This window comes from Nomia melanderi, chromosome 4, assembly GCF_051020985.1.
Source record: "Nomia melanderi isolate GNS246 chromosome 4, iyNomMela1, whole genome shotgun sequence".
In the NCBI taxonomy this organism is placed as follows: domain Eukaryota; kingdom Metazoa; phylum Arthropoda; class Insecta; order Hymenoptera; family Halictidae; genus Nomia; species Nomia melanderi.
Window position 1 is genome coordinate 5,211,481 of NC_135002.1, and position 25,043 is coordinate 5,236,523.

General features: G+C 47.9%; 1 protein-coding gene across 1 annotated transcript; it reads right to left on the reverse strand.

Annotated features, from left to right (window-relative positions):
• Positions 1–34: 34 nt before the first annotated feature.
• On the reverse strand, positions 35–23,290 carry LOC116435092 (uncharacterized). The gene is given in 14 exon segments (XM_031994290.2): positions 35–5,812; positions 6,745–6,955; positions 7,449–7,767; positions 8,303–8,417; positions 8,659–8,827; positions 9,196–9,430; positions 9,916–10,410; positions 10,526–10,727; positions 10,879–11,047; positions 11,131–12,124; positions 12,694–13,379; positions 13,382–15,446; positions 15,590–16,261; positions 22,683–23,290. Coding segments are annotated over 13 exon segments (6,450 nt in total). The 5' UTR covers positions 16,229–16,261; positions 22,683–23,290; the 3' UTR covers positions 35–5,661.
• Positions 23,291–25,043: the final 1,753 nt, after the last annotated feature.

The following is a 25,043-nucleotide window of genomic DNA, read 5'->3' on the forward strand; positions in this document are numbered from 1 at the left end:
AGAATCGATAAAAAGATCAACGCCGTCAACCCGATTTCGTCCCTTAAACAATGTTATATTATTTATTGATACATAGAATTTATCAATAATACCATTAGCTAACAGTATTACACTTGTTCCTGCCTAGTTTACCCCCGTCAGGGGTTCTCATTTGATTCGGTTACGAAATTATAATACATACATGTGTCGGGGACCCGATCCCCTCAATCAACGCTCTTCTTTCTCTCTGTCTTTCTCTCTGTCTTTCTCTCCCTCCCTCGCTCTCTCTCTTTCTCGCTCTCTTTCTCTCACTTTCATCATTCTTTGTATACATCGCACTGATTACTATTAGATCACAATTACAGATCATACATACACGTATAATTACACATTACGACGTTACATACACGTGATCATGTATACATAATATATATTTTTGTATTTATATATTTATATATGTATAGATTTATAAATTACAGATCGGAGATTAGAGGTGATCTATTCTCGATTCATCGGGGGAATGTTTCGGTACACACGGTCGTCTTTGAGTCTCGATACCGGGGCTCGACGCGCCGTCCGGAAACAGCGAAAATCATCGTTAACGATCGAAAACGAAAGGAAGGTTCTCTAAACTAGGCGATTTCGCGTGCGTCTCGGCATCACGTGCTCGCAAACGAAACGATAGGAAAAAGAAAAAAAGGATGGGAATCGTGAACGGAACCGCTTCGAGTCCTGTTTAAATATGGGAAACCCGAAGCCTACGGGAATTTCGCTACCCCTAACGGTGTGTTCACGAACCTCGCTTACTTAAAGTTCGTTGATACGTCAGGCAATCACGTTACGACGAAGACACTAAAGCCTCGCGTTTGGTCGGCTAACGGTCGTCGGGAGTGCACGTTAAAGGAACGTTAATTAATCGTCTCATCAGCTCGAGCGAGAACCTCTGCGTGGTCCTTCGAATGGTACGCTCGTCGGGGAGTCGTCCCCGGTGTGTAGAAAATTGATTTTTTTCTTTTTTTTGTTTTGTTTTGTCGCGTACGGTTTGATAAAAAGCCTGCCGGACGAAATAATTGGATGCAAGCGCGGACAAAAATTCGCACGGGAAAGACAATGAAGGCGCGTTTTCAAAAGGGGTTCTCGATCTTTCATTGCTCGATTCGCACGACGAAACGGACGCTCTCGCTAAATCTTATTGATCGTCGATCACCACCGTTAATGACACCTTTACAGACTCTCTTCACCTGTACAGAACATTTTCTTCCTTCCGTTCCCTCTTTTGCTCGCAATTTTTCTTCCATCTCTTTTTTTTTTTGGTTTTGGTTTACCGTTAATGATAAGAACAACAACGACACTACTAGCTCTTTTACAATTAATCGTTTACAGTGACTCCAAATAACAGGTTTATATCTATTAACCTACGCAGTTTAATACTTTATGCGCGTGGGAACGGGTAATTTCTTTTTCCTGGAGATGCGGGGCGATGTTTTCAGGAGCGGCAACAAATGGAGGTCGTAATGGTTCAGCGAGATCTACCTTACCGACACGATTAAGCACCAGCGACAGCAACAGCGAATTTCCGATCGCGGTAAAGCGTTAAATAGTTTTAGGCTGTTAACAATAGCCTCTTCTGTTTGGATCTTCCTCGGAGATCGATTTTTTGTTGTTGATATTTTAAGCCTCTCCGTGCTTGAAATTATTAATCTTATTACCTATTCTTTGCTTATTACCGTGTGAGTCCACTTTCCGACAAAATGGCGCCTTCAATGGAACGTACAAGTCTAAAAGAAAACGCATCGTAGACTATTTTTGCGAAATGCCTGCGAGTGTTTAGGCAGTTACTAGTATATATCAATTGCAAATTTACGCTTACTGCTGCTTGCGCCGAAATTAATTTGTACGTTCGAATTTCTATCCGATAACAAACATTATTACCGTGGACTTAACGATAAAGATTCACACCAATGAATCATTGCAATTAGCCTTGGCACTGAAAGATGCAAATACGAATACATCGGAGATACTGAATTCGAGGCGTTCGCGAAAAGTGGACTCGGTTAAGTTATCTTGTGAAAGGCTTATCCATTGATTATGAATGCAGAATGATCTCGAACGGAGTCCTTAATCCGTATCGGTCGTAATTATAGTTCGGGACTCGATCGTTGTAACGTAGTTCATAGATCAATACTTCACATCGCGAGAAATCACGCGATTAAGCGGCCAGTAAATTATGATCGGCTTCTGAATGTCGTTCGACTATTCTCGTTCAACATTCCAGCAAAATAAATCTGGTGATCCGAAGAAAATCAATCTTGAATTACGACCTCCTCGCGCGGGCAACAGATCTTTGTGTTCTCTCTTTCTCTCGCTCTCTCGTTCTCTTTCACGCGCAATTCGTTTCAGTCACGCATGCAGCTAACACGCACCCACGCACGCACTTAACCCACACGTTGCATCGGAGAAACACGATCGGTAGGCATGCCGGTATATCATACATAAATTGCTAATTTAAATACCATTCCTAAGATATCTATCTATATACGCATCGTGTGTTTTAATCGGATTTCACTTCCCCTTTAAGTTCCACAGACGCCGTTCCGGTTCCATCGCACGACGGTGCGATATTACGCTTAGGTGAGATCACGAGCTGGAAACGTTTTATCTCGAGTCGGAGATGCCTCCCTCGAGATCCGTTTAATGTATCGAACGCAAACAGACCGTCACGATGACGCGGACGGAAAAGCTTTGGCGCTGCCTCTCAAAGAACGGAACCCAATTTTTACCCCTACAATTGCTTCGCAGCGACTTCGTCGACGGCTACGGCGTTCAATCGTTAATCACTTGAAGTCCTCGTTTACTTTGAATTTGTAGTTTCTCTTAAGCAGGCTATTCCAATACTTCATTCATTTCCTAATTGTATCCTTAGTACTTTAATTTCAAGCGTGTACGTAGAAATTGTTGTAAGAAAGCATTATGCGATAAAAATAACAGTGAAATTAATATTTATGATAGACTTAATGATCGTCTGATCGAACAGGCTTCCGCAATTATAATTTCGTTACACGACTTTCGACCAGTTGAATGTACTTTTTTCAAACAGAAACTCAAAAGGCAAAGTATGCGAAACGAGTGACCAGCGGACGCCATCTTGTTCCGCTGACGAAGCCACTGGGAAGACGCTATTACCTATGTAATAACCACGATTCGATGCATCGTCTCGCGCTGACACGGATCAGAGCGACAATCTATAAACCGACACGATCGCTTGATTAACCCTAGATTACCGCTAAAGTCAGTTGGCATATCGGCCGACATCTCTAAACGTCGTTGGATCTATAATTACACCCATATCCGTAGTGGGACGCGTGACCGGAGCTCGTGGGCGTCCGACGGGTCACGCGGTTTAATTCTTACAAGCTAAGGACTAGAGTGACTCTTCCAATCTCCTTTGCAGGATGAGAAAAAACGTTAAACCAAAAATCTTGAAAATCTTCGAAAGGAAACTTACGTGTCTACCCCTTCGCTCTTCCAGTTATAAATTAATGGCGGCGACCCTCGAGTCGCCGACCGACCTTATCCTAAAGAATTCTATTAAACTGCGATTACACTGGATGTGAATTCAGACGAGTTACCCGTTCGATAAACTCAATACTACTGAGTCGATACACGAAATCAATCAAATATCTACACAAATTCCTAGAAATCATATACGTAGCAACTTCCAGGCGTTTGTCCTCCAAAAATCTCGATGAACTCGATCAAATTCAGTCAATACGTCAATTGTCGATGAGTCGATGAGTCAAGAAGTCAGTCAAAACGAAGTACTCGAATTCCTAAAAGTGTATACACAACGATTTTCAGATACGAGTTCGTCGGAACGTCCATTCTACTGAACTAGCACGCGCCAAATGTAACCGCAGCCTTAATCCTCGCGCAGCTCTCGCGTGGAATCATTCTCGACGCTAAAAAGACCAAATCAGCGTCGGTCGATTTCACGCGAATTAACTAATCGACGAATGAAACTCGGAAACGGAAACTTACAGCTGTAAATTACAGATTAATTCGCGAAGCGTTCAAACCTGTTCTCGCGACCTAACGCGGTACGAAATAATGTTATAAGATCTAGAGAAATCGCAGGCGTACCTTTCATTCCGAACAGTCTTAGTAAGTACACTGATCCTCTTTCTCTCTTCCTATCTTTCTCTCTCTCTCTCTCTCTCTCTCTCTCTCACTCTCAAACGCAAACGCACTTTCTTTTTCTCGTTACCTTACGGTTACATTCGCACACGCACGCACACAGGCGAAACGATCATCACCCATCTCACTCGTTATAATTATTCTCTTATTTGCCTATTAACCGACGGTTATTCTCGATAAACTACGCTCTACGACTGAATAACATTCGATATACTTCCTCTGCAAGCTCAAACGATAAGATATGCGCGCACGATCCTCCGTAATTGCAACGATTTCCCTTAATTTAACAACTATTGTCCTCTGATCGACGTGTACCGCCGCGACGGGGTTTCCCGTTACCATCCGAGGAGCGTTTCGGGAGCAACGCGTGTTCCGTGTTCTATTCCGCGGACAAGAAAGGAACCGAGAAAAATATAAAGAAACATCTTCGACCGACTAGTCAACAACGATCTACGTTAAATCCACGCTTCCGCAGCGTCCGATCTCGCCCTTCGACGGGCAGCGTGGCAAAGCCTTTCGCCGCGCGTCCGTGTTTTACTACTTAGCAAGCTAAACCGAACGTAAAATCAGTATTGTCCTCCCTTACAAATTACTTGTTTCGTACGTACATTTCGTTAACTGCTATTTTGGGCCAAGCCGCGTACCCGCTGGCGCGGAACACGGGGAGCCGTCGTTCCTCCAACGAACGACGGCCGTTCTTCCTCGAGCTTGTAACGTTATCTTTAGTCCACACCGCTGTACACGATAATCGTATTATTGTATAATTAATTCGCCCATTCATTATTAATAGTTATAAACACGGGCCACCGCGCGGAAACGGCAACATCGGGACGATCGAAAGTAACACGCGAATCAAGCTAGATATTTCGTTGTGGGCACACTCTATACGCCAAGTAAATACGTACCGAACAAATGGGGCTGTCGCTAATCACAGTTGCAACTTTTATACGCTAAATCTATACACGAAAACCGGTGCAGTTTCATTTAACGCGTAACCCCGGATGTTACGGTTTCCATGCGACGCCGTGAGTTTTCTTGTTTGAGCAGGTGTAATATTGTCGTTCGATAAACGTTATAACCGTTATTATACAACAGACCCAAGCCAGACCAAGAATGTTCCATTCGGAGTCGTTCGGCGCTCGCGGGGACGCGGCTTAACGCGAAACTCGCGGCGAGGGCGCGTCTCGCGGCGTGCGTCGATCGAAACGAGCGAGGAAACGCAGCGACCGAGATAATACTGATGTGCGTTCGATGACGACTGGTTGGCCAGTCGCATCACGGAGGATTTCTCGATAGTTTCGTTCGTCGGGGTGTGTCTTCTTGAATGGATGCGGTCAGCGTTTCAAACTCGCCGCCGTGAAACCGCTCGCCGCGCGTCTTGTCACAGGCATCGTTTCCTATATATTCGTCCCATCTGAATGCCTATCGTCGACGAGTGATTAGTTCGATTGCGACTTGTCAGAGGTTTCCGCGGAAATTCGGTTGGATTTACTCGGAGTCCGAATCGAAATCGGAATCGGCTGGCGCCGAGTCCGACACCTCGCTGTGTACCTCCGGCGTTGATTCAGGGATCTTCTTCCCGATCGTCGCTGACACGTACGCGCCTGGACCTTCGCCCTGCGTATGCTCGATGCCGACTCTAAAAGGTGAATATGTTGATTTAGTCGATGAGGAATCGTAAAGAAGAAAATGGGTTGATTGAGGAAGTGGACTTAGTAGATTGCAATTAACAGGTTTGCTCGATGTGGATTTGAAAAGGTGAATTTGTTTTGTTTAGTTGTGGAATCGTGAAGAAGAAAATGGATAGATTGATCATAGAATTGGATTTAGCAGATTGCAATTAATATTTTTACTCGACACCAGCTCGAAAAGGTAAATATGTTTTGTTAGTTGTTGAGGAATCGTGAAGAAGAAAATGGATTGATTTATTGAGGAAGTGGATTTAGTAAATTGCAATTAACAGGTTTGCTCGATGCCGACTTGAAAAGGTGAATTTGTTTTGTTTAGTTGTGGAATCGTGAAAAAGAAAATTAATAGTTTGATCATGGAATTGGATTTAGTAAATTGCAATTAATATTTATGCTCGACACCAGCTCGAGAAGGTGAATATGTTTTGTTTAGTTGGATTTAGTAGGCAATTAACAGTTTCGCTCGATACTAACTCTAAATGGTAAAAATGTTTTGTTTAGTCGCTGTGGCGAAATTGCGGAGAAGAAAATAGATTGATTGATTGCGGAATTGGGTTTTTTCTTCTATTTAGGAATGGAAAGGTTGAACAGTGATGAAGAGAATTCGTGAAGTATCTAGATTTCATGATTAGGATTTTCCGTAGCACCTTAGAGATTAACTATGATAATTTTCAAGTTGATTAGTCGATAGGTTCGAAATTTCACAGATAAACTTTTCGTTCTCGAAATCTTCAGAACTGCCTGAAGCTTGGTGCAATAAAATATTGAATGAAATTCAGGAGGCTCTTATTTAATCCAACACCTGCTAGGAAGAAAATGAATGAAGGTCCGAGTTCTATCAGTAATTATCAAGATCTCCGTGCAACATTTATTTCCTACGTACCTATACTCATGCCGCGACAGGTTCCTAACGTATTTCTCCGGCGGGTCATCGCTGTCGGTGTTCTGAAGGCTGACGCTTCTCGCTGTCGTATGGGACACCTGGGTCGCCGGCATCGTGAACTCCACGTAGCAGTATTCCGCGAGATTTTCAGGTATCTGATCGTACGAAGTCAGAGCCATACGACAGACCAGTTGATGCGTCGTGTAAGCCCCTAAAAAAATTTGTCAATCCATACAATTTCTTGAATGCAACAGAAATTAAGGAATCAACATTTTTCCTAGCGACTGTTTCATATAAAATATTCAGAATATTTATATCAAAACATTTAAAATATGTACACTGAAACATTAATACTTTTAATATTACTAAATCACTATATTATTCAATATTTTTAATTTTTCAGTATAAATACTTTCAATACTTCAATATTTTTAATATTATTAAATCACTATATTACTAAATATTTTTAATGTTTCAGTATAAATACTTTCAATACGTCAATATTTTTAATATTACCAAATCACTATATTATTAAATATTTGTAATGTTTCAATATAAATACTTTCAATACTTCCATAATTTTAATATTACCAAATCACTACAATCCTAAACATTTTTAAAGTATTCCACCCGAAACGTTTCATACTTATCAACCTATACAACAACTACGTATTATCCGAATTTCGAAGGTAACAGGAAATCACCTTGACCCTCCTTCGGTAACCTAGGCATCCTCCACACGATGGCGCGATGTTGATGCTCGTATTTCGCCTGTCCCGAGGTAACTTCCATCAGCTGCGGCTCCAAAGTGTCCACCGCGCCGAGGAATCTCTCTATGCCTTTGATCTTGCCGGTTCTCCGATGGGCAGACTTCACCGACCCGTACCTGAAGTGTTTCTCGACCCTGAACAGGTAGATCCAGCACTCCGGGATCGGGAACCGGACCATCACGTCCTCGCAGGGCACTTGGCCCAGTTTCCTCGAGGCGAATCCTGGCACGAGGATGTCGGCCCTCAGCTCCACCTGATAACGCGAAAGGTTGGTGTCAATCCGAGCATGCGTGGGCGATCGCTAATCAGGCTCACAACGGACAAACACGACAGTACTGATGTATGGCGGCGGTTTTGGGTAACACGTCACAGGGTGATTAGTAGATTGCGGAGCTTTGTGCGTTTCGTATAATTCCGTTGTATTCTCAGTTTCATATAGTTCAATCGCATGAATTTTATATAATCTCGTTGCACTTTCTGTTCCACATAATTTCATAGTATTTCTAATTTCCTCTAGTTTCACTAATTTACAATTTCGTCTGGTTCCAGTACAACTGATCATGATGGAAAGAATTAAGTTGTACTATATTGATTACAATATTAATCTCTATACTAATTTCTTCCCGATATCCACGAAAATAATCTATTCTAAATACTATTCTACTCTAAACCCTCTAAAGTGACGTTGAACCGCGACCTGTACGGGTTAATCTACGCCCAGATCTACACAAACGTCCGCAGTCCGGTGATTACGGATCATGCTACATTAGCTAGGGTTTGGACATTACCTTGTTACCGGTAATGCACATTACGGCTTTAAGCTGAAGGGGAAGCTCCCTGTTTTTAGGCGGCCTGACACGGAATCGCATGAGTTCAATATAGCATGCATCGGGTGGCTTGAACCTTCAAACGGGTTAGTCATGGTTAATCGGCAGTCAGCGGGTAGACATTAGTCTCCGCGGAAGGTTCGCATGTCTTTCGATAGCGTGTGCCCGGGCAATCCTTTTTTTCCCGACTGAATTCGAGCAACTGATTCGGACGAAAGAGAGAACGACGATGGAACTTTCCGCGGGAGCTGATATATCGAGTCAGAGAATAATTGTTAGACAGCCTTAGTCCCCTGAAAGCGGCTCGACGAACGTACTTTATGATCCTCGACTTTTCGTACTCGTCCTGCTGGACGCATGCGTGGAACTCTACGTTCTCCAGCCGGATCCACTCTTCCGTGACCACCGGAATGATGTCGTGACGGCCCACTACTTCCTTCCCCTGTCGCCACATGTCGTTTATCCCCAGCTCGACGTCAGGCATGCCTAATGTAACAACAAATCGACTCTGAGGAAAATCTTCCGTGAAAGAAACAAGAGGAACATTTGAGACATTCGTTTGCGGTAGATGATCCAGATTGAAGTCATTTATTCTAATATCCTTTGTATTTAACCCTAATCGTATCACGTGTTTCTATAATCATACCACGATGTGACTCTCAGTGACTGAGGATAAAAGGAATGATTAAAATGTTACTGTTCTTGTTCATAGGGCCCAAATTTTAAAAGTCGAAAGAACTTTTGGAGATGCAATATGAAATAATCAAATAATTTAAGTAAAAAGTTAAAATGTGACTCAAAGTCACATCGTGGTCCGGTTAGGGTTAACGATAACACTGACAGAATATTCTAACCTGTAAGGAAACCCAAGAAAAACAGTCGAACGCGCGCAATCTGCTTGTCCACGTGGCCCTCGGAACTCTGCTCGACGTAGAGCTCATCCACCACGGTTATCTGCACCTCCTCCATCTTGTAAGTGAGTGCTCGATCTCGGTGAGCGGATAATCTAAACAATGCCTCCTCGATGGCGCAAGAGAATTGCTTCATGTCTTCGTACGTCTGGGAGCCGAGCTTGAAGAGCTGAGAGATCTATGATATTCAGGAAACAATCATTTGTAAATCACTGATCCACGAACTTCTTGGTATTTCTTATATAAACAGACAGTTGATCATATAAATTCACAATTTTGCAATGACGCGACAGAGTCCTAACGTCTCGAACTGTCTTCGCTAATCTCTATTAACCCCTAAAATGCTGAGTGGAGTCCTACAGGGCGCCCAGAAAGTATTTTTCTTTAATAATTTTGTAATTTTTTGCAATTTTTCATATTTTATGTATTTTCTCTTTTTCTATCGTCAAATATTATGGATGATTTTTTCCTTAATAATTTTGTAATTTTTTGCAATTTTTCATATTTTATGTATTTTCTCTTTTCTCATCAAGTATTGTGGATGATTTGTCTGTTCTAAAAACATTACCGTTATTTTGTTTTCAGCTATGAACATACTGGAGTCTCCTGGAGGACCCCACACAGCATTTTAAGGGTTAACTGCTGTATAAATAAGAACTATACCTGCGGCGCGTGTTCGACAGGAAGACCCAGCTTCTTCAGGTCGCTGCCGAACTCCTTCACCCCCTGGTAGTCACCCTGAATAGCATACGCAGCGAACTGGCTGAGCTTGTTCGTGAGTCTCTCAGCCTTGGTCACCTGACCCGGCCTGACCCCGGGGCGTTCCTTGTAGAAGATGTACTGCAGCTTCACCGTGAAGATCTTGCCGTATTGATCGAACTGTTGCGCCCCGATGTCGGAGACCGAGTAGCAAGGAAGCAGAGGCAGCTCTTGGAACGGATCTTTGTCGTCCTTATTGTTGAACAACTGGAGAACAGGATTGTCGGCCTGGTAGACGAGTTTCACGAAGATCTTCTTCCAGAACCGCTGACCGGTGATCTTCTTCTTGTTCGGCTGGCGCAGCTGCATCTCCCATCCGTCGCCGGTGTACGTCACCCTCGGGAAGTCTTCTAACGGCTGGCTGACGTCCTCGTCGAACAATGGCGTCGGTGGAGTTTCCTGAAAACGAGTTGATTCGAATGTCTCGAATTCCACCGAAGCGATTTGTCTGATTCTAATCGAGATTCTTCGGTTGAAGGATGACTCGACGTTGTCAAGAGGATTCCGAAAGTACCTGGGAGTCCGTCCTAGTCATCTCTGGCATCGGAACGGCCTCCGGCGGGACAACGGCTTCCTGAGCGAATCCGGACTTGTCGAAGGGGTTGAACCGAGGCGAGGAGTCAGCGTACGCGGTGTTCTGAGGACTCTTTGGTGGCGGAGCCAATACGGGGACTGATCCGTCCTCCATGCTCGCGGTGTCTTCTCCTGTTTTGGGTCTGTGGAAAGAGGATCATCAACATACTAAGATTTAGCTGATTTTTACGTAGGATTTCAACCAGCATTCAGTAGCTTTAGATATAAATCTTCTTCTCTATATTCATACTTTTCCCTATGAAATAAATTATACAGATCATCATTAACTCTCACTTGATGAAAACACTGAAGTCGGGACCCTCATCGGACTCCGCGGACTCCGCCCTCTTCAGCTTCGCTTCCTGCGGCGGCGCGGTCATGCTGAGGAACGAGTCGAACCCGTCAGATTCCCCGAAACCGGTCGCCGCTGTTTCCGAGCCGGTCACAGAGGAATCGCCCCAAACTGTCGAAAACACGATTCGAATTTACTCCCACGGGAAGCAGAGTTTACGAACATCTATATCATTCCATCGAACGCGAACTGACCATCGCTGGAAGTGTCCATCGCAGTCGGCCCTCCGCCGAAAGCATCCAGAAACGGGTCAGCGTTGGCATCAGGCTCGGCAGCCTTGTCGAACTTGGACGCGAAGATGTCGAAAGCATCTCCAGTGCTCTCGACAGCCTTGGTAGCGGCTGCGAACGTGTCCAGCTGCTCGTCAGCCTTGTACGGCTCGCCGGCAGGGAACTCGGAGGCCGGAAGTGGACTCGTCACTGGTGCAGCGCTGACGTCTTTACCGGTGTCCCCGAAATCACCGAGCAAATCGGACGCGAACGGACCGGAGGGCTTCGAGGAGGGTGGGCCGGTGTCAGCGGTGGAGAACAAGAGTTGCGTGGGCGACGGTTGCGGAGCAGAGGTCGAAAACGGTGAACTGGTGACGTCGGTGACTCCGAACGGAGCCGTGGTAGTGGTGTCGGTGACAGAGAAGAAATTCGACTCAGCTGTGGCGGTCGCGAGCTGGTCGGTCGCGGTTGAGAACAGTTCCGAAGCGGAGATAGCTGGTTGAGCGTCGATGGCCGCTGGAGCCTCAGCAGCGAAATCGATGACCTTCTCGTCAATGTCGCTGCCTACCACGCCCGTCGTCGAAACCACGGAAGGCCTTTTCTCGCTGGTGATGGACGCTGTTTCCTGGTAGTCACTGAATGTATCTTCAGCTGCCATCGCGGGTGCCTCTTGGTCAGACATGTTGGCGAACGGGTTGTCCTGAGCCGTGGTGGTTGACATTGTCACTCCGCTGACCAGGTTGCTCGCGTCCCCTGCTGCCATTGACGAAGAGAATATCGTGGTGGTCGTGGTGTCGGTGTTCGGCGCGTCGAACAAGTCTAGGATGTCCTGGTTCTGCAACAGTTCCATCGGAGCGGGTTTGCTGTCGTCAGACATCAGGTCCGGGACGTTCGAGTCTACGTCCAGGAGGTCTGCGAAGCTGTGCTCCGGAGTGGGGGATGGTGAGTGCATCAGCGTCGGGCTTGGAGTTCTGGTTGCCTGTAACGACCAATGGGACTTTAATTGTATGTACAGAAAACTTACAATATGTTTAACCTTTTAGCCACTGGTCGCCATTATAGTGGCTTTCATGTATATCATCTTTTCGAACGGTGTACCATTGCGGCACGATTCTCTAACAACTCAAGTATCATCGATAATAATGCACATTATAGTCTAACCTAACGTAATTGCTCACAGGATAATTCTGTCAGTTTCGAATTGCAGTGATATTACATGTACTGCCGTAGCTGAAAAGTTAACCTTTGCACTCGGAAGCTTCTCACTAGAAACATTCGACACTCTCCTATGAGACGTAGATGGCATTATTCGAAACGAACTTAACGAGAAAACATATTTTATAGAAATATTTCGCATATCGATGCATTATACGAAACTTAATACGATATATAACACTTTGTAATTTCGTTAAATCGAATCGAATGGTGTGAGACTCACCTCTCGAGTGCAAAGGGTTAAAAGCACAGTTCCACGGTTCATAATTACCAATTCTAAATGACTGCTCCGGAGCCCCGGCTGTAAAAGGATAAGTTGTTTAATAAGCTAACCTGTAGTCGATCCAACAGATGGTTAGAAGTCGCGTCCATCGCCCCGGTCACAGAGAGAATCAAATCTTTAGTGTGCTTAGGTGGCGCAGGGGGTTGCGGCCGCGGCGGAGGCGGCCTCGACGGCGCGACCTTTTCATTCTTGGGCTGCGAGGGTGGCGACGGGGCCGAGTGAGTCGCAGGTTGCCCGAAGATCTCGTCGGACGCGGGCGTCGGGGCCGCCGCGTCGAACAAGTCCCCGGGAGATTCGGATGTCACGAAAATGTTGGTGGATTGGCTAGTGAATATATTGGTCGCTGGTGTATCGGTGGTGGCGGGCTCGAAGCCTGCGCTCGGCGCGGACGTGTCGACGCCGAACGAGGCGAACGGGTTCGTCGAGTCGACGGTCATCGTCGGTTGATACGACTGGTCGCTGGCGAAGTTCAGAAACGGATTCGCCCCGTCCCCGCTCGCCCCGGTGTCCGTGAAATCCTGGAGGAACGGATTCGAGGCTTGCCCCGCGAGCCTGTCGTCCTCCTCTGCTCCGTAATCGTCCATCAGGAACGGGTTGCCTCCTTTGGAATCCATGATGGCGGACGATCGAGTCGGTGAACGGTAGAAGGTACTATTACTTTCAATAAATCGCAGTGTCGGTAGAGAAAGTCTTAAAGAGAAAGGATCAGCGCAGAAGCAATTGGAAGAAGATCCTCTTATTTGTCCATCAGCTCAGACTCTAGCAGCTTCAGCTCCGTCTTCCCGGGTCCTAGGGTGGCGAAGCTTGTATCGAACGGATCGACGTCCTCCCCGAAGACTACGCTCTCGTTCTGCAGGGGTGTGAGGACCTTGGTTCCTGGATCTTGGTCGTCGATGCACAGGAAGTCCTGGGACTCCTTCTTCTCTTCGGCTCTGGGATCGAAGTCGTCGATCTCCGGCACGCTGGCGGCGATGATCGCGGTTAAATTGACGGTAGGAGGTCGGACAGGAACTTCTCCGGAGATCTGCTGCAGCTCGCTCTCTAGGATCTTCAGCTCCGCTTTTCCGGGTAGGATGTTGGTAGCGATCGAAGTGTCGAAAGGGTCCTCGTAGGAGATCTCTTCCTCTTCGATAGCCTTGGACTCGATCCTCGGTGTCAGGGGCTTCGCGTCTACGTCGATCTCGGCGTCCAGCAGACTCTCCTGTCGCTGCGGCCGCCTCGGCTCCCTCTCCTCTTCGAACTTCTTCAGCACAGAAGTCTGCACCTCTTTGAGCTTCAAGTCGCTAGGCCTGACAGAGCCAGCCGAGAAGTCGCTCTGCCGTCTGGTCGGCTCGGTCTCGGCTCTCGGATTGAAATCGTGGTCGCTGATGCTGTGCGGCAGCTTCGTCTCCTGCTTCAGCAGCTCTGTTTCGATCAGCTTCAGCTCGGTCTTGCCGGGCGCTACCTTGGCGACGAAGCTCGTGTCGAAGGGGTCCACATCAGCCTCCTCCTCGTCGAGTGGCAATACTTCCTCGATGGATTTCTGGGAGTAATACGGTGTCAGCGGCTTCGAGGGCAGAGTCTTCTCTTCTTCGGAAGTGGCGAGCAGGTCTGGCCTCTTCGATGGAGTCGGCAACTCGAACGCGACGGCCTTGGCGGGTGCCAACTCGAGGACTTCAGGCCTCGAGGTCCTTCTTCCGCGGTCCTGGCCGGCAACCGCCTCTTCCTTCTTCTCTTCCTCGTTGAAGTCGACTTTGAACGTTGGCTGAACCGGGGCGCTTGGTAAAGGAGGTCTAGGCGGAACTTTCGACGGCGCGACTTGAGCTGCAACCACGGGTTGCTCTTCTTTCCTAGGATCGAAGTCGTCGTCGTCTAACTCTTCGCTGGTCGGCTTCGCTTGGTCTCCAAGTAGTTCTTTCTCCAGGAACTTCAACTCTGTCTTGCCAGGTGGGATCTCTTGCACCGCAGAGGTGTCGAACGGGTCCACGTAGGTGATGTCTTCGACCGGAGCGATCGGTTGGTCAGCTAACTGGCTGAGGTCGGTGGTGGATCCTCCTAGCAGATCCTTCTTCCCCCGGAGACCCGTCCCGCCATTCTCCTCTGTCAACAGTCCTGTCTCGTAGTCCCTGTTCAGGCCAGCTGGATCGGTCAGGGATATCGTCACCTCGGACACCGGAAGCTCCTCTAGCTCCTTCTCGATGAACTTGAGCTCAGTCTTGCCGGGTAGGATGTTCTCCGCGAAAGTGGTGTCGAAGGGATCCTCCTCGTCGACGAACGTGGCAGCCTCGAAGCTGGCCTCCGCGATCTCGTTCTGGAAGACTAGGCTCTCGGGTTCCTTGGCACCGAACGGATCCTCCGCCTCTTCGAGTCGCACGGGCGCATCCGGCGGGGCGTGTAGGTCGAACTCCGCGTCGTCTAAGTCCGGGATCTCCTCTAGGATGTTCTTCTCCTTGAGAACCTCGAACTCCGAGATGTCCAGAGGCTCGTTGGATTGTTTGGCCTCCGCCGAAGCTTCTTGGGCGGGCAACGGGCTGGTCGCTCGCGGCAGAACCGGGGGAAGTTTGGTTAGATCGACGGGGATGTCGGGAAGATCACTGTCATCGTCTAACAAGGTCTTCTCGACCTCGACGGGCTCGGCGGATACGGTTTCGGTTGGTAACTCGGACTCGCCGAAGTCGTCTAACAATAGGTCTTGCTGGATCCTGGGACGTCGGCCCTTCGAGATCTTGCAGGAACTGACGTAGTCGACACGGCCGGAGAGAACTTCGACCGCGTTCCCTAGGCTGACTAGCTTGTTGCCTTTCTTGTCGACTGTCTTGAGGACCTTTCGGTGAAAATAATAATAGTAAATAATAATAAAAAATAATAACCGAAGACGCGAAGATTCAATTTCAAATCGAAGACGTTAAACGTTGAACACGATATAAAACTCGATCGCGACAGTAAACATTAATCGTTATAGCCAACCTTGTCCGCGCTGGTAGTGTCGAACGGATCGTCGCCGGTGTCCTCTTCGGTAGGGCTGTCCGGTATGTAAGCTAGTTGAACGTCGATGTTCTGCAGAACGTCCACGTAAGTGGTGTCGAAGATGTCCTCGTCCACAGAGTCCTCCTGTTCATCGTTGTCATCCGGCACATCCACGAGACCGTCCTCGTTCACCAGAGGCTTCCCCTCCTTCCCCTTCCCCTCGAAGTCAGGCGGCTCCTCCTCGATCGGGTTGCCCTCCTCGTCGAAGCCCACCCACTTCTTCGAGCCCTTCTTGCCCTGCTCCTCTTGGCCCTCCCCCGCCTCCTCGGCCTCCTTCTTCTTGTCCTCCTCTAGGGGCGGTTTCCGCTGGAAGAACGAGGTCGACTTGATACGGTCGAGATCCCCCTGGGTCTTCTTTAGGATCGAGTCGACGCCGGCGGTCAACGCCTCGAACTTCTTCCACTCGTCGGAACCGGCGTTACTGGCCTGCTCGCCGGACTGCTCGGCCTTCTGCTGGGCCTCCGCCCGCTCGCGCCTATAACGCTCGAGCTCCTCCGGGTCGAACTCGTCCTCCTCCGCGCCCTTCTTCCCCTTCTTCTGCTTTTTCTTCTTCTTCAGGCCCTTGGTTATCTTGTGCATCCTCTAAGAGCTACAGTGGGTCGCGCGAGGCCTCTGCAATCAAACGATTTCCGCGGCTCAGGATCGCCTCGCCGGTCGGACCGTCGAGAGAGGATCGGAATCGAGAGTTTCCTCGAGAGAAATCTGCTCCGGTTGATTTAATCTGTTTGAAAGAGGAGACCCGAGGTTCTCCGAGGAGCACGGGCTGATTACATGCGGAGGCAAAAGTGCGTCGGTGCACCGTACGTCTCCTCTTTGACGAACACCTACCAGATCTCTATGCGAATTAAGATGCCGGAAGGGGGGTAGACGGTAAAGTAGGTAGATACTAGAATGGAACTCATAGTCTAGTTGACAACTACGGTACTTCGAATCGTGCTGGTGCGTGGGTAACCAAAGAATCTACCGAAGAACTAACAGTTGCGTTCGGAACTGGCCAACGGTCTGAACACCGAAGTTTCTCAAATGTTCGATCACTCGAATGAAAGAGTTACGACGTAGTCTTCTAAACTGCTTCAAACAACGCGCCGCAATCAAATTGGAACGTAAACAATCCCATCGCGGTGCCCAGAATCTTCGCAGTGGAGAAAGATGCCGGCACCGCCATGTTGGTCTAACCCCACGGAGCAATTCCCCAACATCAATCCCACCTTTCGACCAGTTCCTGCGCAACCACCGCTCGATCTCGAAGCGTCACAGCCAAGGGAAACTATCGTGCGGGATCTCTACAGCGTACAAAGTGGTCTACCGGCTGGTGAGAATCGTTTTCAAGCAGGATTCGACTCGAACGGAACCAGATGCGTGCGAAACACGGATGGCGTGCGGCGGATCGCGCGCGAAGGCCAGCTCCCACGCCGTTCCACGCCACTTTGCCGAGATCCTCGAATACTTGTTGCACACTACCGATCTTTATTTAGCCGGTCACACCTCGAACACGCCGCGCTAAATCCGTCCGGAACTTTTTCTCGACGAGCGAGCGAGCGAGCAAGCGCGCGCGCGCCCCGACAGACCAGCGGATCCTCGCGAAATCTAGAAGTTGCGTCGACCGGACGATCAATAAGAATCGGGAAAGGGCCAGGCGAACCTCTCCAGGAAGCGTCCTTCCGATCTGGCACAACGAACCAGTCGTCGTCCAAGTTTCCCGTGCAGGACCGATGCGAATCTCCGCAACGGACGCGTTCGCGTTACGGGATCGTTGCCAGAACTGCACGATCGATCGCAGTACCGTAACCGTGGCTGTTTCTACCCTGCTCCCTTTATTTTCTCGTTGCTACTTCGCCGTTGTTCTTCGATTCTCGCTGCCCGGAGGTGAATCGACGACGACGAACGCGACGGAACTGAGAAATGCAGATGTTCCGTGGATGCACCGTAGGTCTCGATACGTTTCGTGCGGATGATAAGGAGCTTAAAGGCTTACGCGATACGATGTTTAACTTATTAGCCGCGCTAATCCGTCTCGGACGGCGAATTTAATTAACAGTAGGAATTATCCTGATGACGATGCGTGATATCCTGTGTTCTTATTTCGAAATCGTTGATCGAACCTATGCGGTTTCCACGTTAACGAGGAATAGCGAGGAATATTTAATGTTATTCTCGGTGACGTAACTCGAGTTGATTAATTGCTGTTTCGCGAGAAGCATTGTTTGTTGAAGAAATATGAAAACATGGAATGTTGTACGGTATGCATGAGTTCCTGAGTACGTTAAAATGTACTCCGGACTCCCGAATTAATATAAATCTGTTCAATGAAGGCTTTAAACGAAGGTTTCACACGTTTCCTTTCCATTTAATGTTCAACCAGATATCCGATGAAAACTGTACGAAGTAGTTTCTAAAGACTTGGAATTCAATTTACAAACCACCAACGAAGTAAATTTACTTTTCATTTCAAATCGACCAAAATACCCAGTAGAAACTATGCAAGAAGAAAACCAGTTTTAAAAGACTTACTTGAATATTTACAATCCATCAACGAAGGCTCAACATATTTTCTTCTTATTCCAAATCGATCAAAATACCCAATGAAAACTGTCCAAAAAAAGCTAATTTTAAATTACTCGAATTTCCGGTAATATTCCCAATCTATAGCTCAACAAATTTTCTTCTCATTCCAAATCGATCAAAATACCCAATAAAAACTGTCCAAAAAGCTAATTTCAAAAGACTCGAATTTACTGGAATATTCCCAATCCATAGCTCAACAAATTTTCTTCTCATTCCAAATCGATCAAAACACCCAATGAAACCTGTACAAAAATCTAATTTTAAATTACTCGAATTTACGGCAATATTCCCAATCCACAGCTTAACAAATCTTTTCACTCCGACTCGAACTACCAACCGAAAGAATATACGAAAAAGACCGAGTTTCACGAATTTGCCTGAACATGCAGTGCACGGGCGAAAAAGTCGATAGTCCTCCAACGCTTCGCAGAAGCGACATAAAAAACGTTCGAAGTCGTCGGTTGAAAAGGGCCGGCAGCCCTCTCTATTCTATCTATTCGATCAAACAGGGGTCTACGGCACCGAGATTGACCAGCGGTGGTGTCGGTCGGCCAGCAACGTGTACGAAACACAGGATTCCGTCGATAATTGGAGGGGTGCACGTGCTCCAGATTGCTGGACAGGGGGCGGCCGCCGTGCCGTGTCGTGTCGTGTGCGCTAACAAACTCGTCGGCTATCGCGGCCCACCCTTGGCTCTACTAAAACCGATACACCTGCACGTAACAAACGGGAAGCCGGGATCGATAACGGGACGAGAATCGCCGCCGGAGCGTTCCCGTTCCCTTTTCTCGGCGGAAACGCGATCGACAGCCGATCTTACGGCTCGAACGATCCGGCACGAGATCACTCTACTTAGATACCCGGCGTTCGAGCATACCGAGGATTCTTGCCACTTTTACTTTAACGCATTCCCGTCATTGTTCGCCTCGGAAATTTCCAGCATTCGCGGGAGAACGAAGGGAATCTACGATTAAATCTGGCGAAACGCGATGAAGCTTGTAACGAAGTTTCCGGAAATTTAGGAATATTGAGGTAATGGAATTTTTGATGGAGGTGATCGAATCGCGTCTGCATTGGAAACTGCGTCAATTGCGTTTGAAATTCTATTAGCAGGAAGGTCGAAGTTGTATTCGGTGGAATTAGCGAGATTAGTTGTATTCTTATTAGAGAGATTTCGGGTATAGGTGGAATTGTTTGAAGATAATAATAAGTGGAGAAATTAAAAATAGAAGCGAGGTAAGGTTGAAAACAAGACAAAGATGTGTAAGGTCAGGGTTCACCGAATATCGAGCGTTGTCGTTGAGACTAACCCTTATACTCTTTTTGACATTATCTTTTATGGAGACGAACGTCGTGGAGGAACAGCGGAGGACGTTATTGAATCGACGCGATCTCTCGATAGGCATTCAAGTAAATATTGAAGTTCAAGTAGAATAGCTTACGTATTGACGCAGCAAACATGAAATCAAGAATTCCGATGAAATGGTTGAATCGATCAATGGTTGTGTAACCGATCAATGATTCCGCGAAGTTGAATTTGAATTCAGCGCGGCGGTTATTTGAATTTCAAACCGGTGACAAAACAAGCACAAACGAGAAGCTATAAACGAACGCGATTAACGAGTCGCGAATTAACAATTCCTCGAACGCTACTAGGTACATTCCTCGGCTGGAATATCGCTTCATCGGTTAGCTGCGTTGTCCCATTTTAAAAGTGTATGCCTAAATTGTGAGACACAATTTTTTCATAGGAATTTTATATACTTTTCCCTGTTAGCCTCTTAATATATTAAAATTCTTAAAATTTTCAACTACATTTTACTGTCCATTAAAATATCAATTTTCATAGTAAATGGTACATACACGCGATACGGCTAACGGTTAACGTCATTTCTAGAAATCGTTACCGCACACGGAAACCCCGTGTTTGCTCTGCGTCGAGCAAACGGTCGGGATAGTGGAAACAGTTGAACGCGAAGTGACGTCTCTACAGTATCGATACACGGGAGCACGACACGATAAGGTGTATTCTTATCTCCGGCAGCCAGATAATTAAATTTGGCTCGTGCCGCGTCACCGGGCTGAATAGAGATTATCGACCGGCACGGTTCGAGACCCCGCGGACTCGAAATCGAGACCGACACTTGTTACGAGTTAATTACCAACGATAGGCGAACGCTAATTCATCGGTGAACAGACGTGGGTGAAGCTCGAACGGTTTGTTTTACGAAGCCCTTCGCAGCCCTTAGTACAGCCGCCATGTTTGCGTGAAATGTGTACAAATTTGATTCGAGAGAATTCAACGTTGACCTTTACATCGATAACCAACGTTTCATAACGATGTATTGTCTTTAATTCAATCTAATTGAATATTCATCCTCGACCTCTAATTAATATCCTGTTCGTAATGAACATAGTACATCTCATATGCAAAAATATTGTAAAATCAATCCTCGTGTGTATTTTCTCATACTAATTAATACGCGAAAACAATGTACATCGATAGTATGTGATATAAACCAATCCTATTCTATATCTTCATCGTATAAATACTTCACTCGTCGTTACAAATTACGCTCGCAACGGAACAACTTCTATCACGGGCATCAATTAATTCGAGCCCCATTACAGCGCGAGAGCGATTAAGAGATACCGAGTAAACGGTTGATACACCGCTAACGCAATCGCGGGATCTAATCAGTCCACCCTATAAACAAATTCCAATCACGCTAACCTGTTCATGTTTCGTACGGCCGCACTCCGTCCGCAAAGCGAAGCGCGCGAGTTAAACGATCGCCGGGAGTTAAGCGACACGGTAGCCCACTTAACAACAATAACACGAATTATCGACTGGCACTCGTCGAAGCGAGGAAACGCACACCGTCGCCGGGCGAAGGAGTCGTTCCCGTCGCGGCGTCCGGAGAGTTCAAGGAGAGGATCCGCCGGAACGAGGTCGCGTAGCCGAATAAAGGGGTAAAAATGGTGCGCGTGCCGTTTTATATTTAGAAAATTCCCCCATACGGAATCCGGCGCACTCGGACCGCCGTGCCCTCGTGCCCGCACGCCGCCGTGAGCCGACGCGCACTCCGTTAACGCCGAATCGAGCTCGAAAACGCGAATACTTGGAACGCGTCCCGAATAAATTTCAATGGAACCACCTGTACCCGTGACACACACACCGCCATTTCGTCGGCCGTCGGCGGACGAGTGTTCCTCGAGGAACGGAGGACGGACGGGAGCACTCGAGGCCGGAAGCCGGGATTTCTGACGCGATCGAGAAACTTTCGGGCCAGGAGTATCGGTCCGATATCTCGCGGAGTTGTCCAGCGGACTTCCGGCGAAGGCGCACGCGTAATGCCGGCACGTCGACGGAGATCTCGTCGAGCAGACGCTCTTCGCCTGTCACGTCGCGACGGTGTGCGATTGGAAACCGTTCGTCGACGAGCGATTCCGCTCTAGTTACCGCTGCGAGAGATTCCCCGGTCGGTGATTAAACTTTGAGAGCGGACGAGGAGAATGAGAAGACGATGCTAGGGGTGCCGAAAGGCAGAGGGGAGTATCGACCAAGCCAGTGCTCGATGAGCAGCTTCATTATCGTCTTAGCAACGATCATCGCTGTGTCAGCTATGTCCGTGAATCCGCGGTCGAGGCGGATGGAATATTTCTACGTGCCTAGGAAAATGGAATCTGGAGCAGAGAACCTCCTGCATTCGAAGCGGCCTTGATAAGGTCCGATTGAACCTTGTAATTTTAATGGCACGGAATCTTTAGATGTAGAACGGTGTAATGGAAGCTACGCTTAGAACGGGGTTTGGAGAAGTATGGATTTTTCTCAGAATAAATTTAAATCGAAGTCTTTCATTGTTATATAATATTATAGAGTAGAGATTCTAGATCTTTCGAATACTATCCTCTAAGCTCCATCGAAATCATGAAACCTTGAATATCCTACTTCCCCCAAGAATCCCCCACTGAATCCCCTAACAGCACTATTCCAGAACATCGTAGAACCCTAGAAAATAGTCTCCCCGAAGCTACCCTTGAAGCTCCGACCCCTTTCCGACGTCATCCCCGTCCAATCGATTATGAAAATAGCCGAAGACCGACCATGAACCCCAGCCGATACCCTAAAACTCCCGTCAGAGACGGGGTTCGGCTTCGAAACCGTGGCGCACAGAATATCCAGCAGCCTTCTGGGATCGCTGCCGTGAATTGGGGTGCACGATCGACACGCGACCGAGCCGACTCCGGTATCTGGAGCGAATCAATCGCCGATGGAAGCGCAGGTGTCGTGCCGTGTCGTGTCGTGTCGTGTCGTGTCTCGCGTGTCTCTAGGCCTAGCCAGCTTCTACCGTACATCATTCCGTGGAGAGCAAAGCCTGACGGTGTAGTAGCCGCGGGGTGTTAACGCTACGTCCCCGGGGATCAGATCTCCGTCTATCACGCATCGGGGTGGTACTGTACTTACGATTCCAGCCTCGTCAGCCACATCGGTACGACGCACATTTTTTTCGAGTCATCCCGCGCGGCCGGGGTATCGAGAACACTGCTTCCCCTGCGTTTCGTTCGGCCGCCGGATGGATGACTGACTGACGATCAGAGCACACACTTTTCGGGGGTGGGTCGTGTGGATGTGTGGGTGGGAGGATCACGAGAACACCGGAAAGAACAAGTAAAAGAAAGATAGATAGGGGAGGGCTAGGAGACACTGATTCTCTCTCTCTCTCTCTCTCTCTCGTTCGCACACGCTCTCTCTCTCTCTCTCTCTCTCCCTTTCTCTCTCTCAACCTTTCTTTCGCTCTTTCTCCCTCTTCCTTTCACAGACTTTCTCACCCTTCTTCCTCCAGGATGGAGAGAAGTCGAGGACCGCGGAGAGCCGGGTGCCAAACCGAGGAAACGCGCGACCGCGAGCGAAACCCGCGTGAACGTCCGACGGAGCTTCCGTTTCTCTGTTCACGGTGTCTGGAAAATACACGGGAAAACAAGCCGGGCGTGGAGAGCCCCGCGAAGGCCCTGCCGAAAGCGAAGCCGACTCACCTCGTACTCTCTCTCCTGCGGCTCGGGCTATTTCCAGCATCGATCCGTCGACTCGCGGACGAAGAAACATGCGCGTGCACGGCTCGGACGCCCACCGACGCCCCCGACCGCCCCTGCCCGGCGATCCCCGCCGCGCCGACCCCCCGGCGTCCTCGTGCCCGCTCGCCGCCGCCGCCACCACCCTCCAGCGGCGGCCTGAAAACGCGGCGACGCGACGCGACGCGACGTACGCCGCGCGCCTACATTTCGGGATCGATTTTTTCCGACGAAATTCCGGAGCCCTTTCGTCGGAGACAATCGTCGACGGGACGAGTATGTATTTCCTGCGCTCGGGGGCTTTCGGGGGCTACTCGAGCGGGTTTGTTGGGATTGTTCGGGTGTTTCTTGGGGGTTGGGGGCTCAATTTGCTGGGAAGAAGTGAGTTTTCTCCTATTGTTCGATCGTTTTTCTGGGTTCCTTTGGATTGGCTTTTGATTCGAGGATTCAGAGGTTCATTTTCATGGAACGCTTTAAGTGTTAGGGGGTTGGCGAGGGCTGGCGCTGATTTATATTCGGTAATGGTTCACAGTTCCTGTGATGTCTTTTATTCATGAACAGATGAGGATACTTTCGTGGAGTGATCCTTTTCCGGGAGAAGTTTCCAGGTGAACCGAGTGCACGAAGGGAGGATGCTTTTGGTAATAAACGAAGGCGATTGATACCGTTTGGCTGGCGTGCGCGAAGCGTACCGCGGTGCTTCGACTTTGTAATGCAATTATGTAAGCTCAAAGGAAGCGGCCCGCGGTAATTACTCCGCGGGAAGCTTGGTATCGCTGTGTGACAACGCTGCAATTACGAAACCGTCGAGATCGGTGATTTAGCGTTGGTCGCGGGAACTATGCGAGCTCGCTCCTCGTTTTAGTTTCGTTGGAATTTGTAATGGCGTATCGATCAATGTAAGTTTAAATGGGAATGGGATATTTTTGTGCTGCTGGTGGAAACTGGAAATTGGGGCAGATTAGAGAATAGATCATGAAACATAGATAAATCGAGTAACGATGAGTAAGAATAAACGATATAATTAATAAGTTCAATTTCCTTTTTACCTGTTCGCACAGCCAACTTTCTCTTTTTAGAGCAGTTTCGGGACGGAAGCTTCAGGATATCTGAAAGAGGGAGGAGGGTATCATAGTTGGATCTGATTTTCATAGCGTGGGGAGGGGAGATGGGTGACGTAATCGAGATGGGGTGCAGATAGCAAGGAATCCTACTAGAGCGTGAACCTTTCGCAGGGATTTCATATCGGAACACAAAGAGGCAAGCACGTCGTACGGTTTCATTTATTGCTGGAATCGAATTCGTTTCCTGAAGGGTTGTAGCGTTTACCAAACATACACAAGGTGTTCCAGAAATCCCTTGCCACTGTGGAAAATAATTGCTCTTGCAAACGGTAACTCGAAGTTCTGAAATTGCACCATTGAGAACGGTTTCTTTATAAAATTAAGAAATTCCTCTGTACATTTATTTTCTCATGAAACCTTCGAACATTGCCGATTGCACTTTGATTCCTTCGACACCCGGTGTATATCCTCCACTCGATTATACCCCGCTTGCACATTAAGAACGGAGAATCACAAACAACTTACAGTCGCTAGTAAATCTCCTTAATGTCGTGGAACCGTCGTTAACCCCTCGCCTTACGATTCTGTTCGACAAATAAAAGCTACTTCATTGCTACCGATTCCCCAAGCAAAAAACGGCTCGCACCCTCATCCCACGAACCAACAGATCCCCGAAATAACCGTTCGCAAAC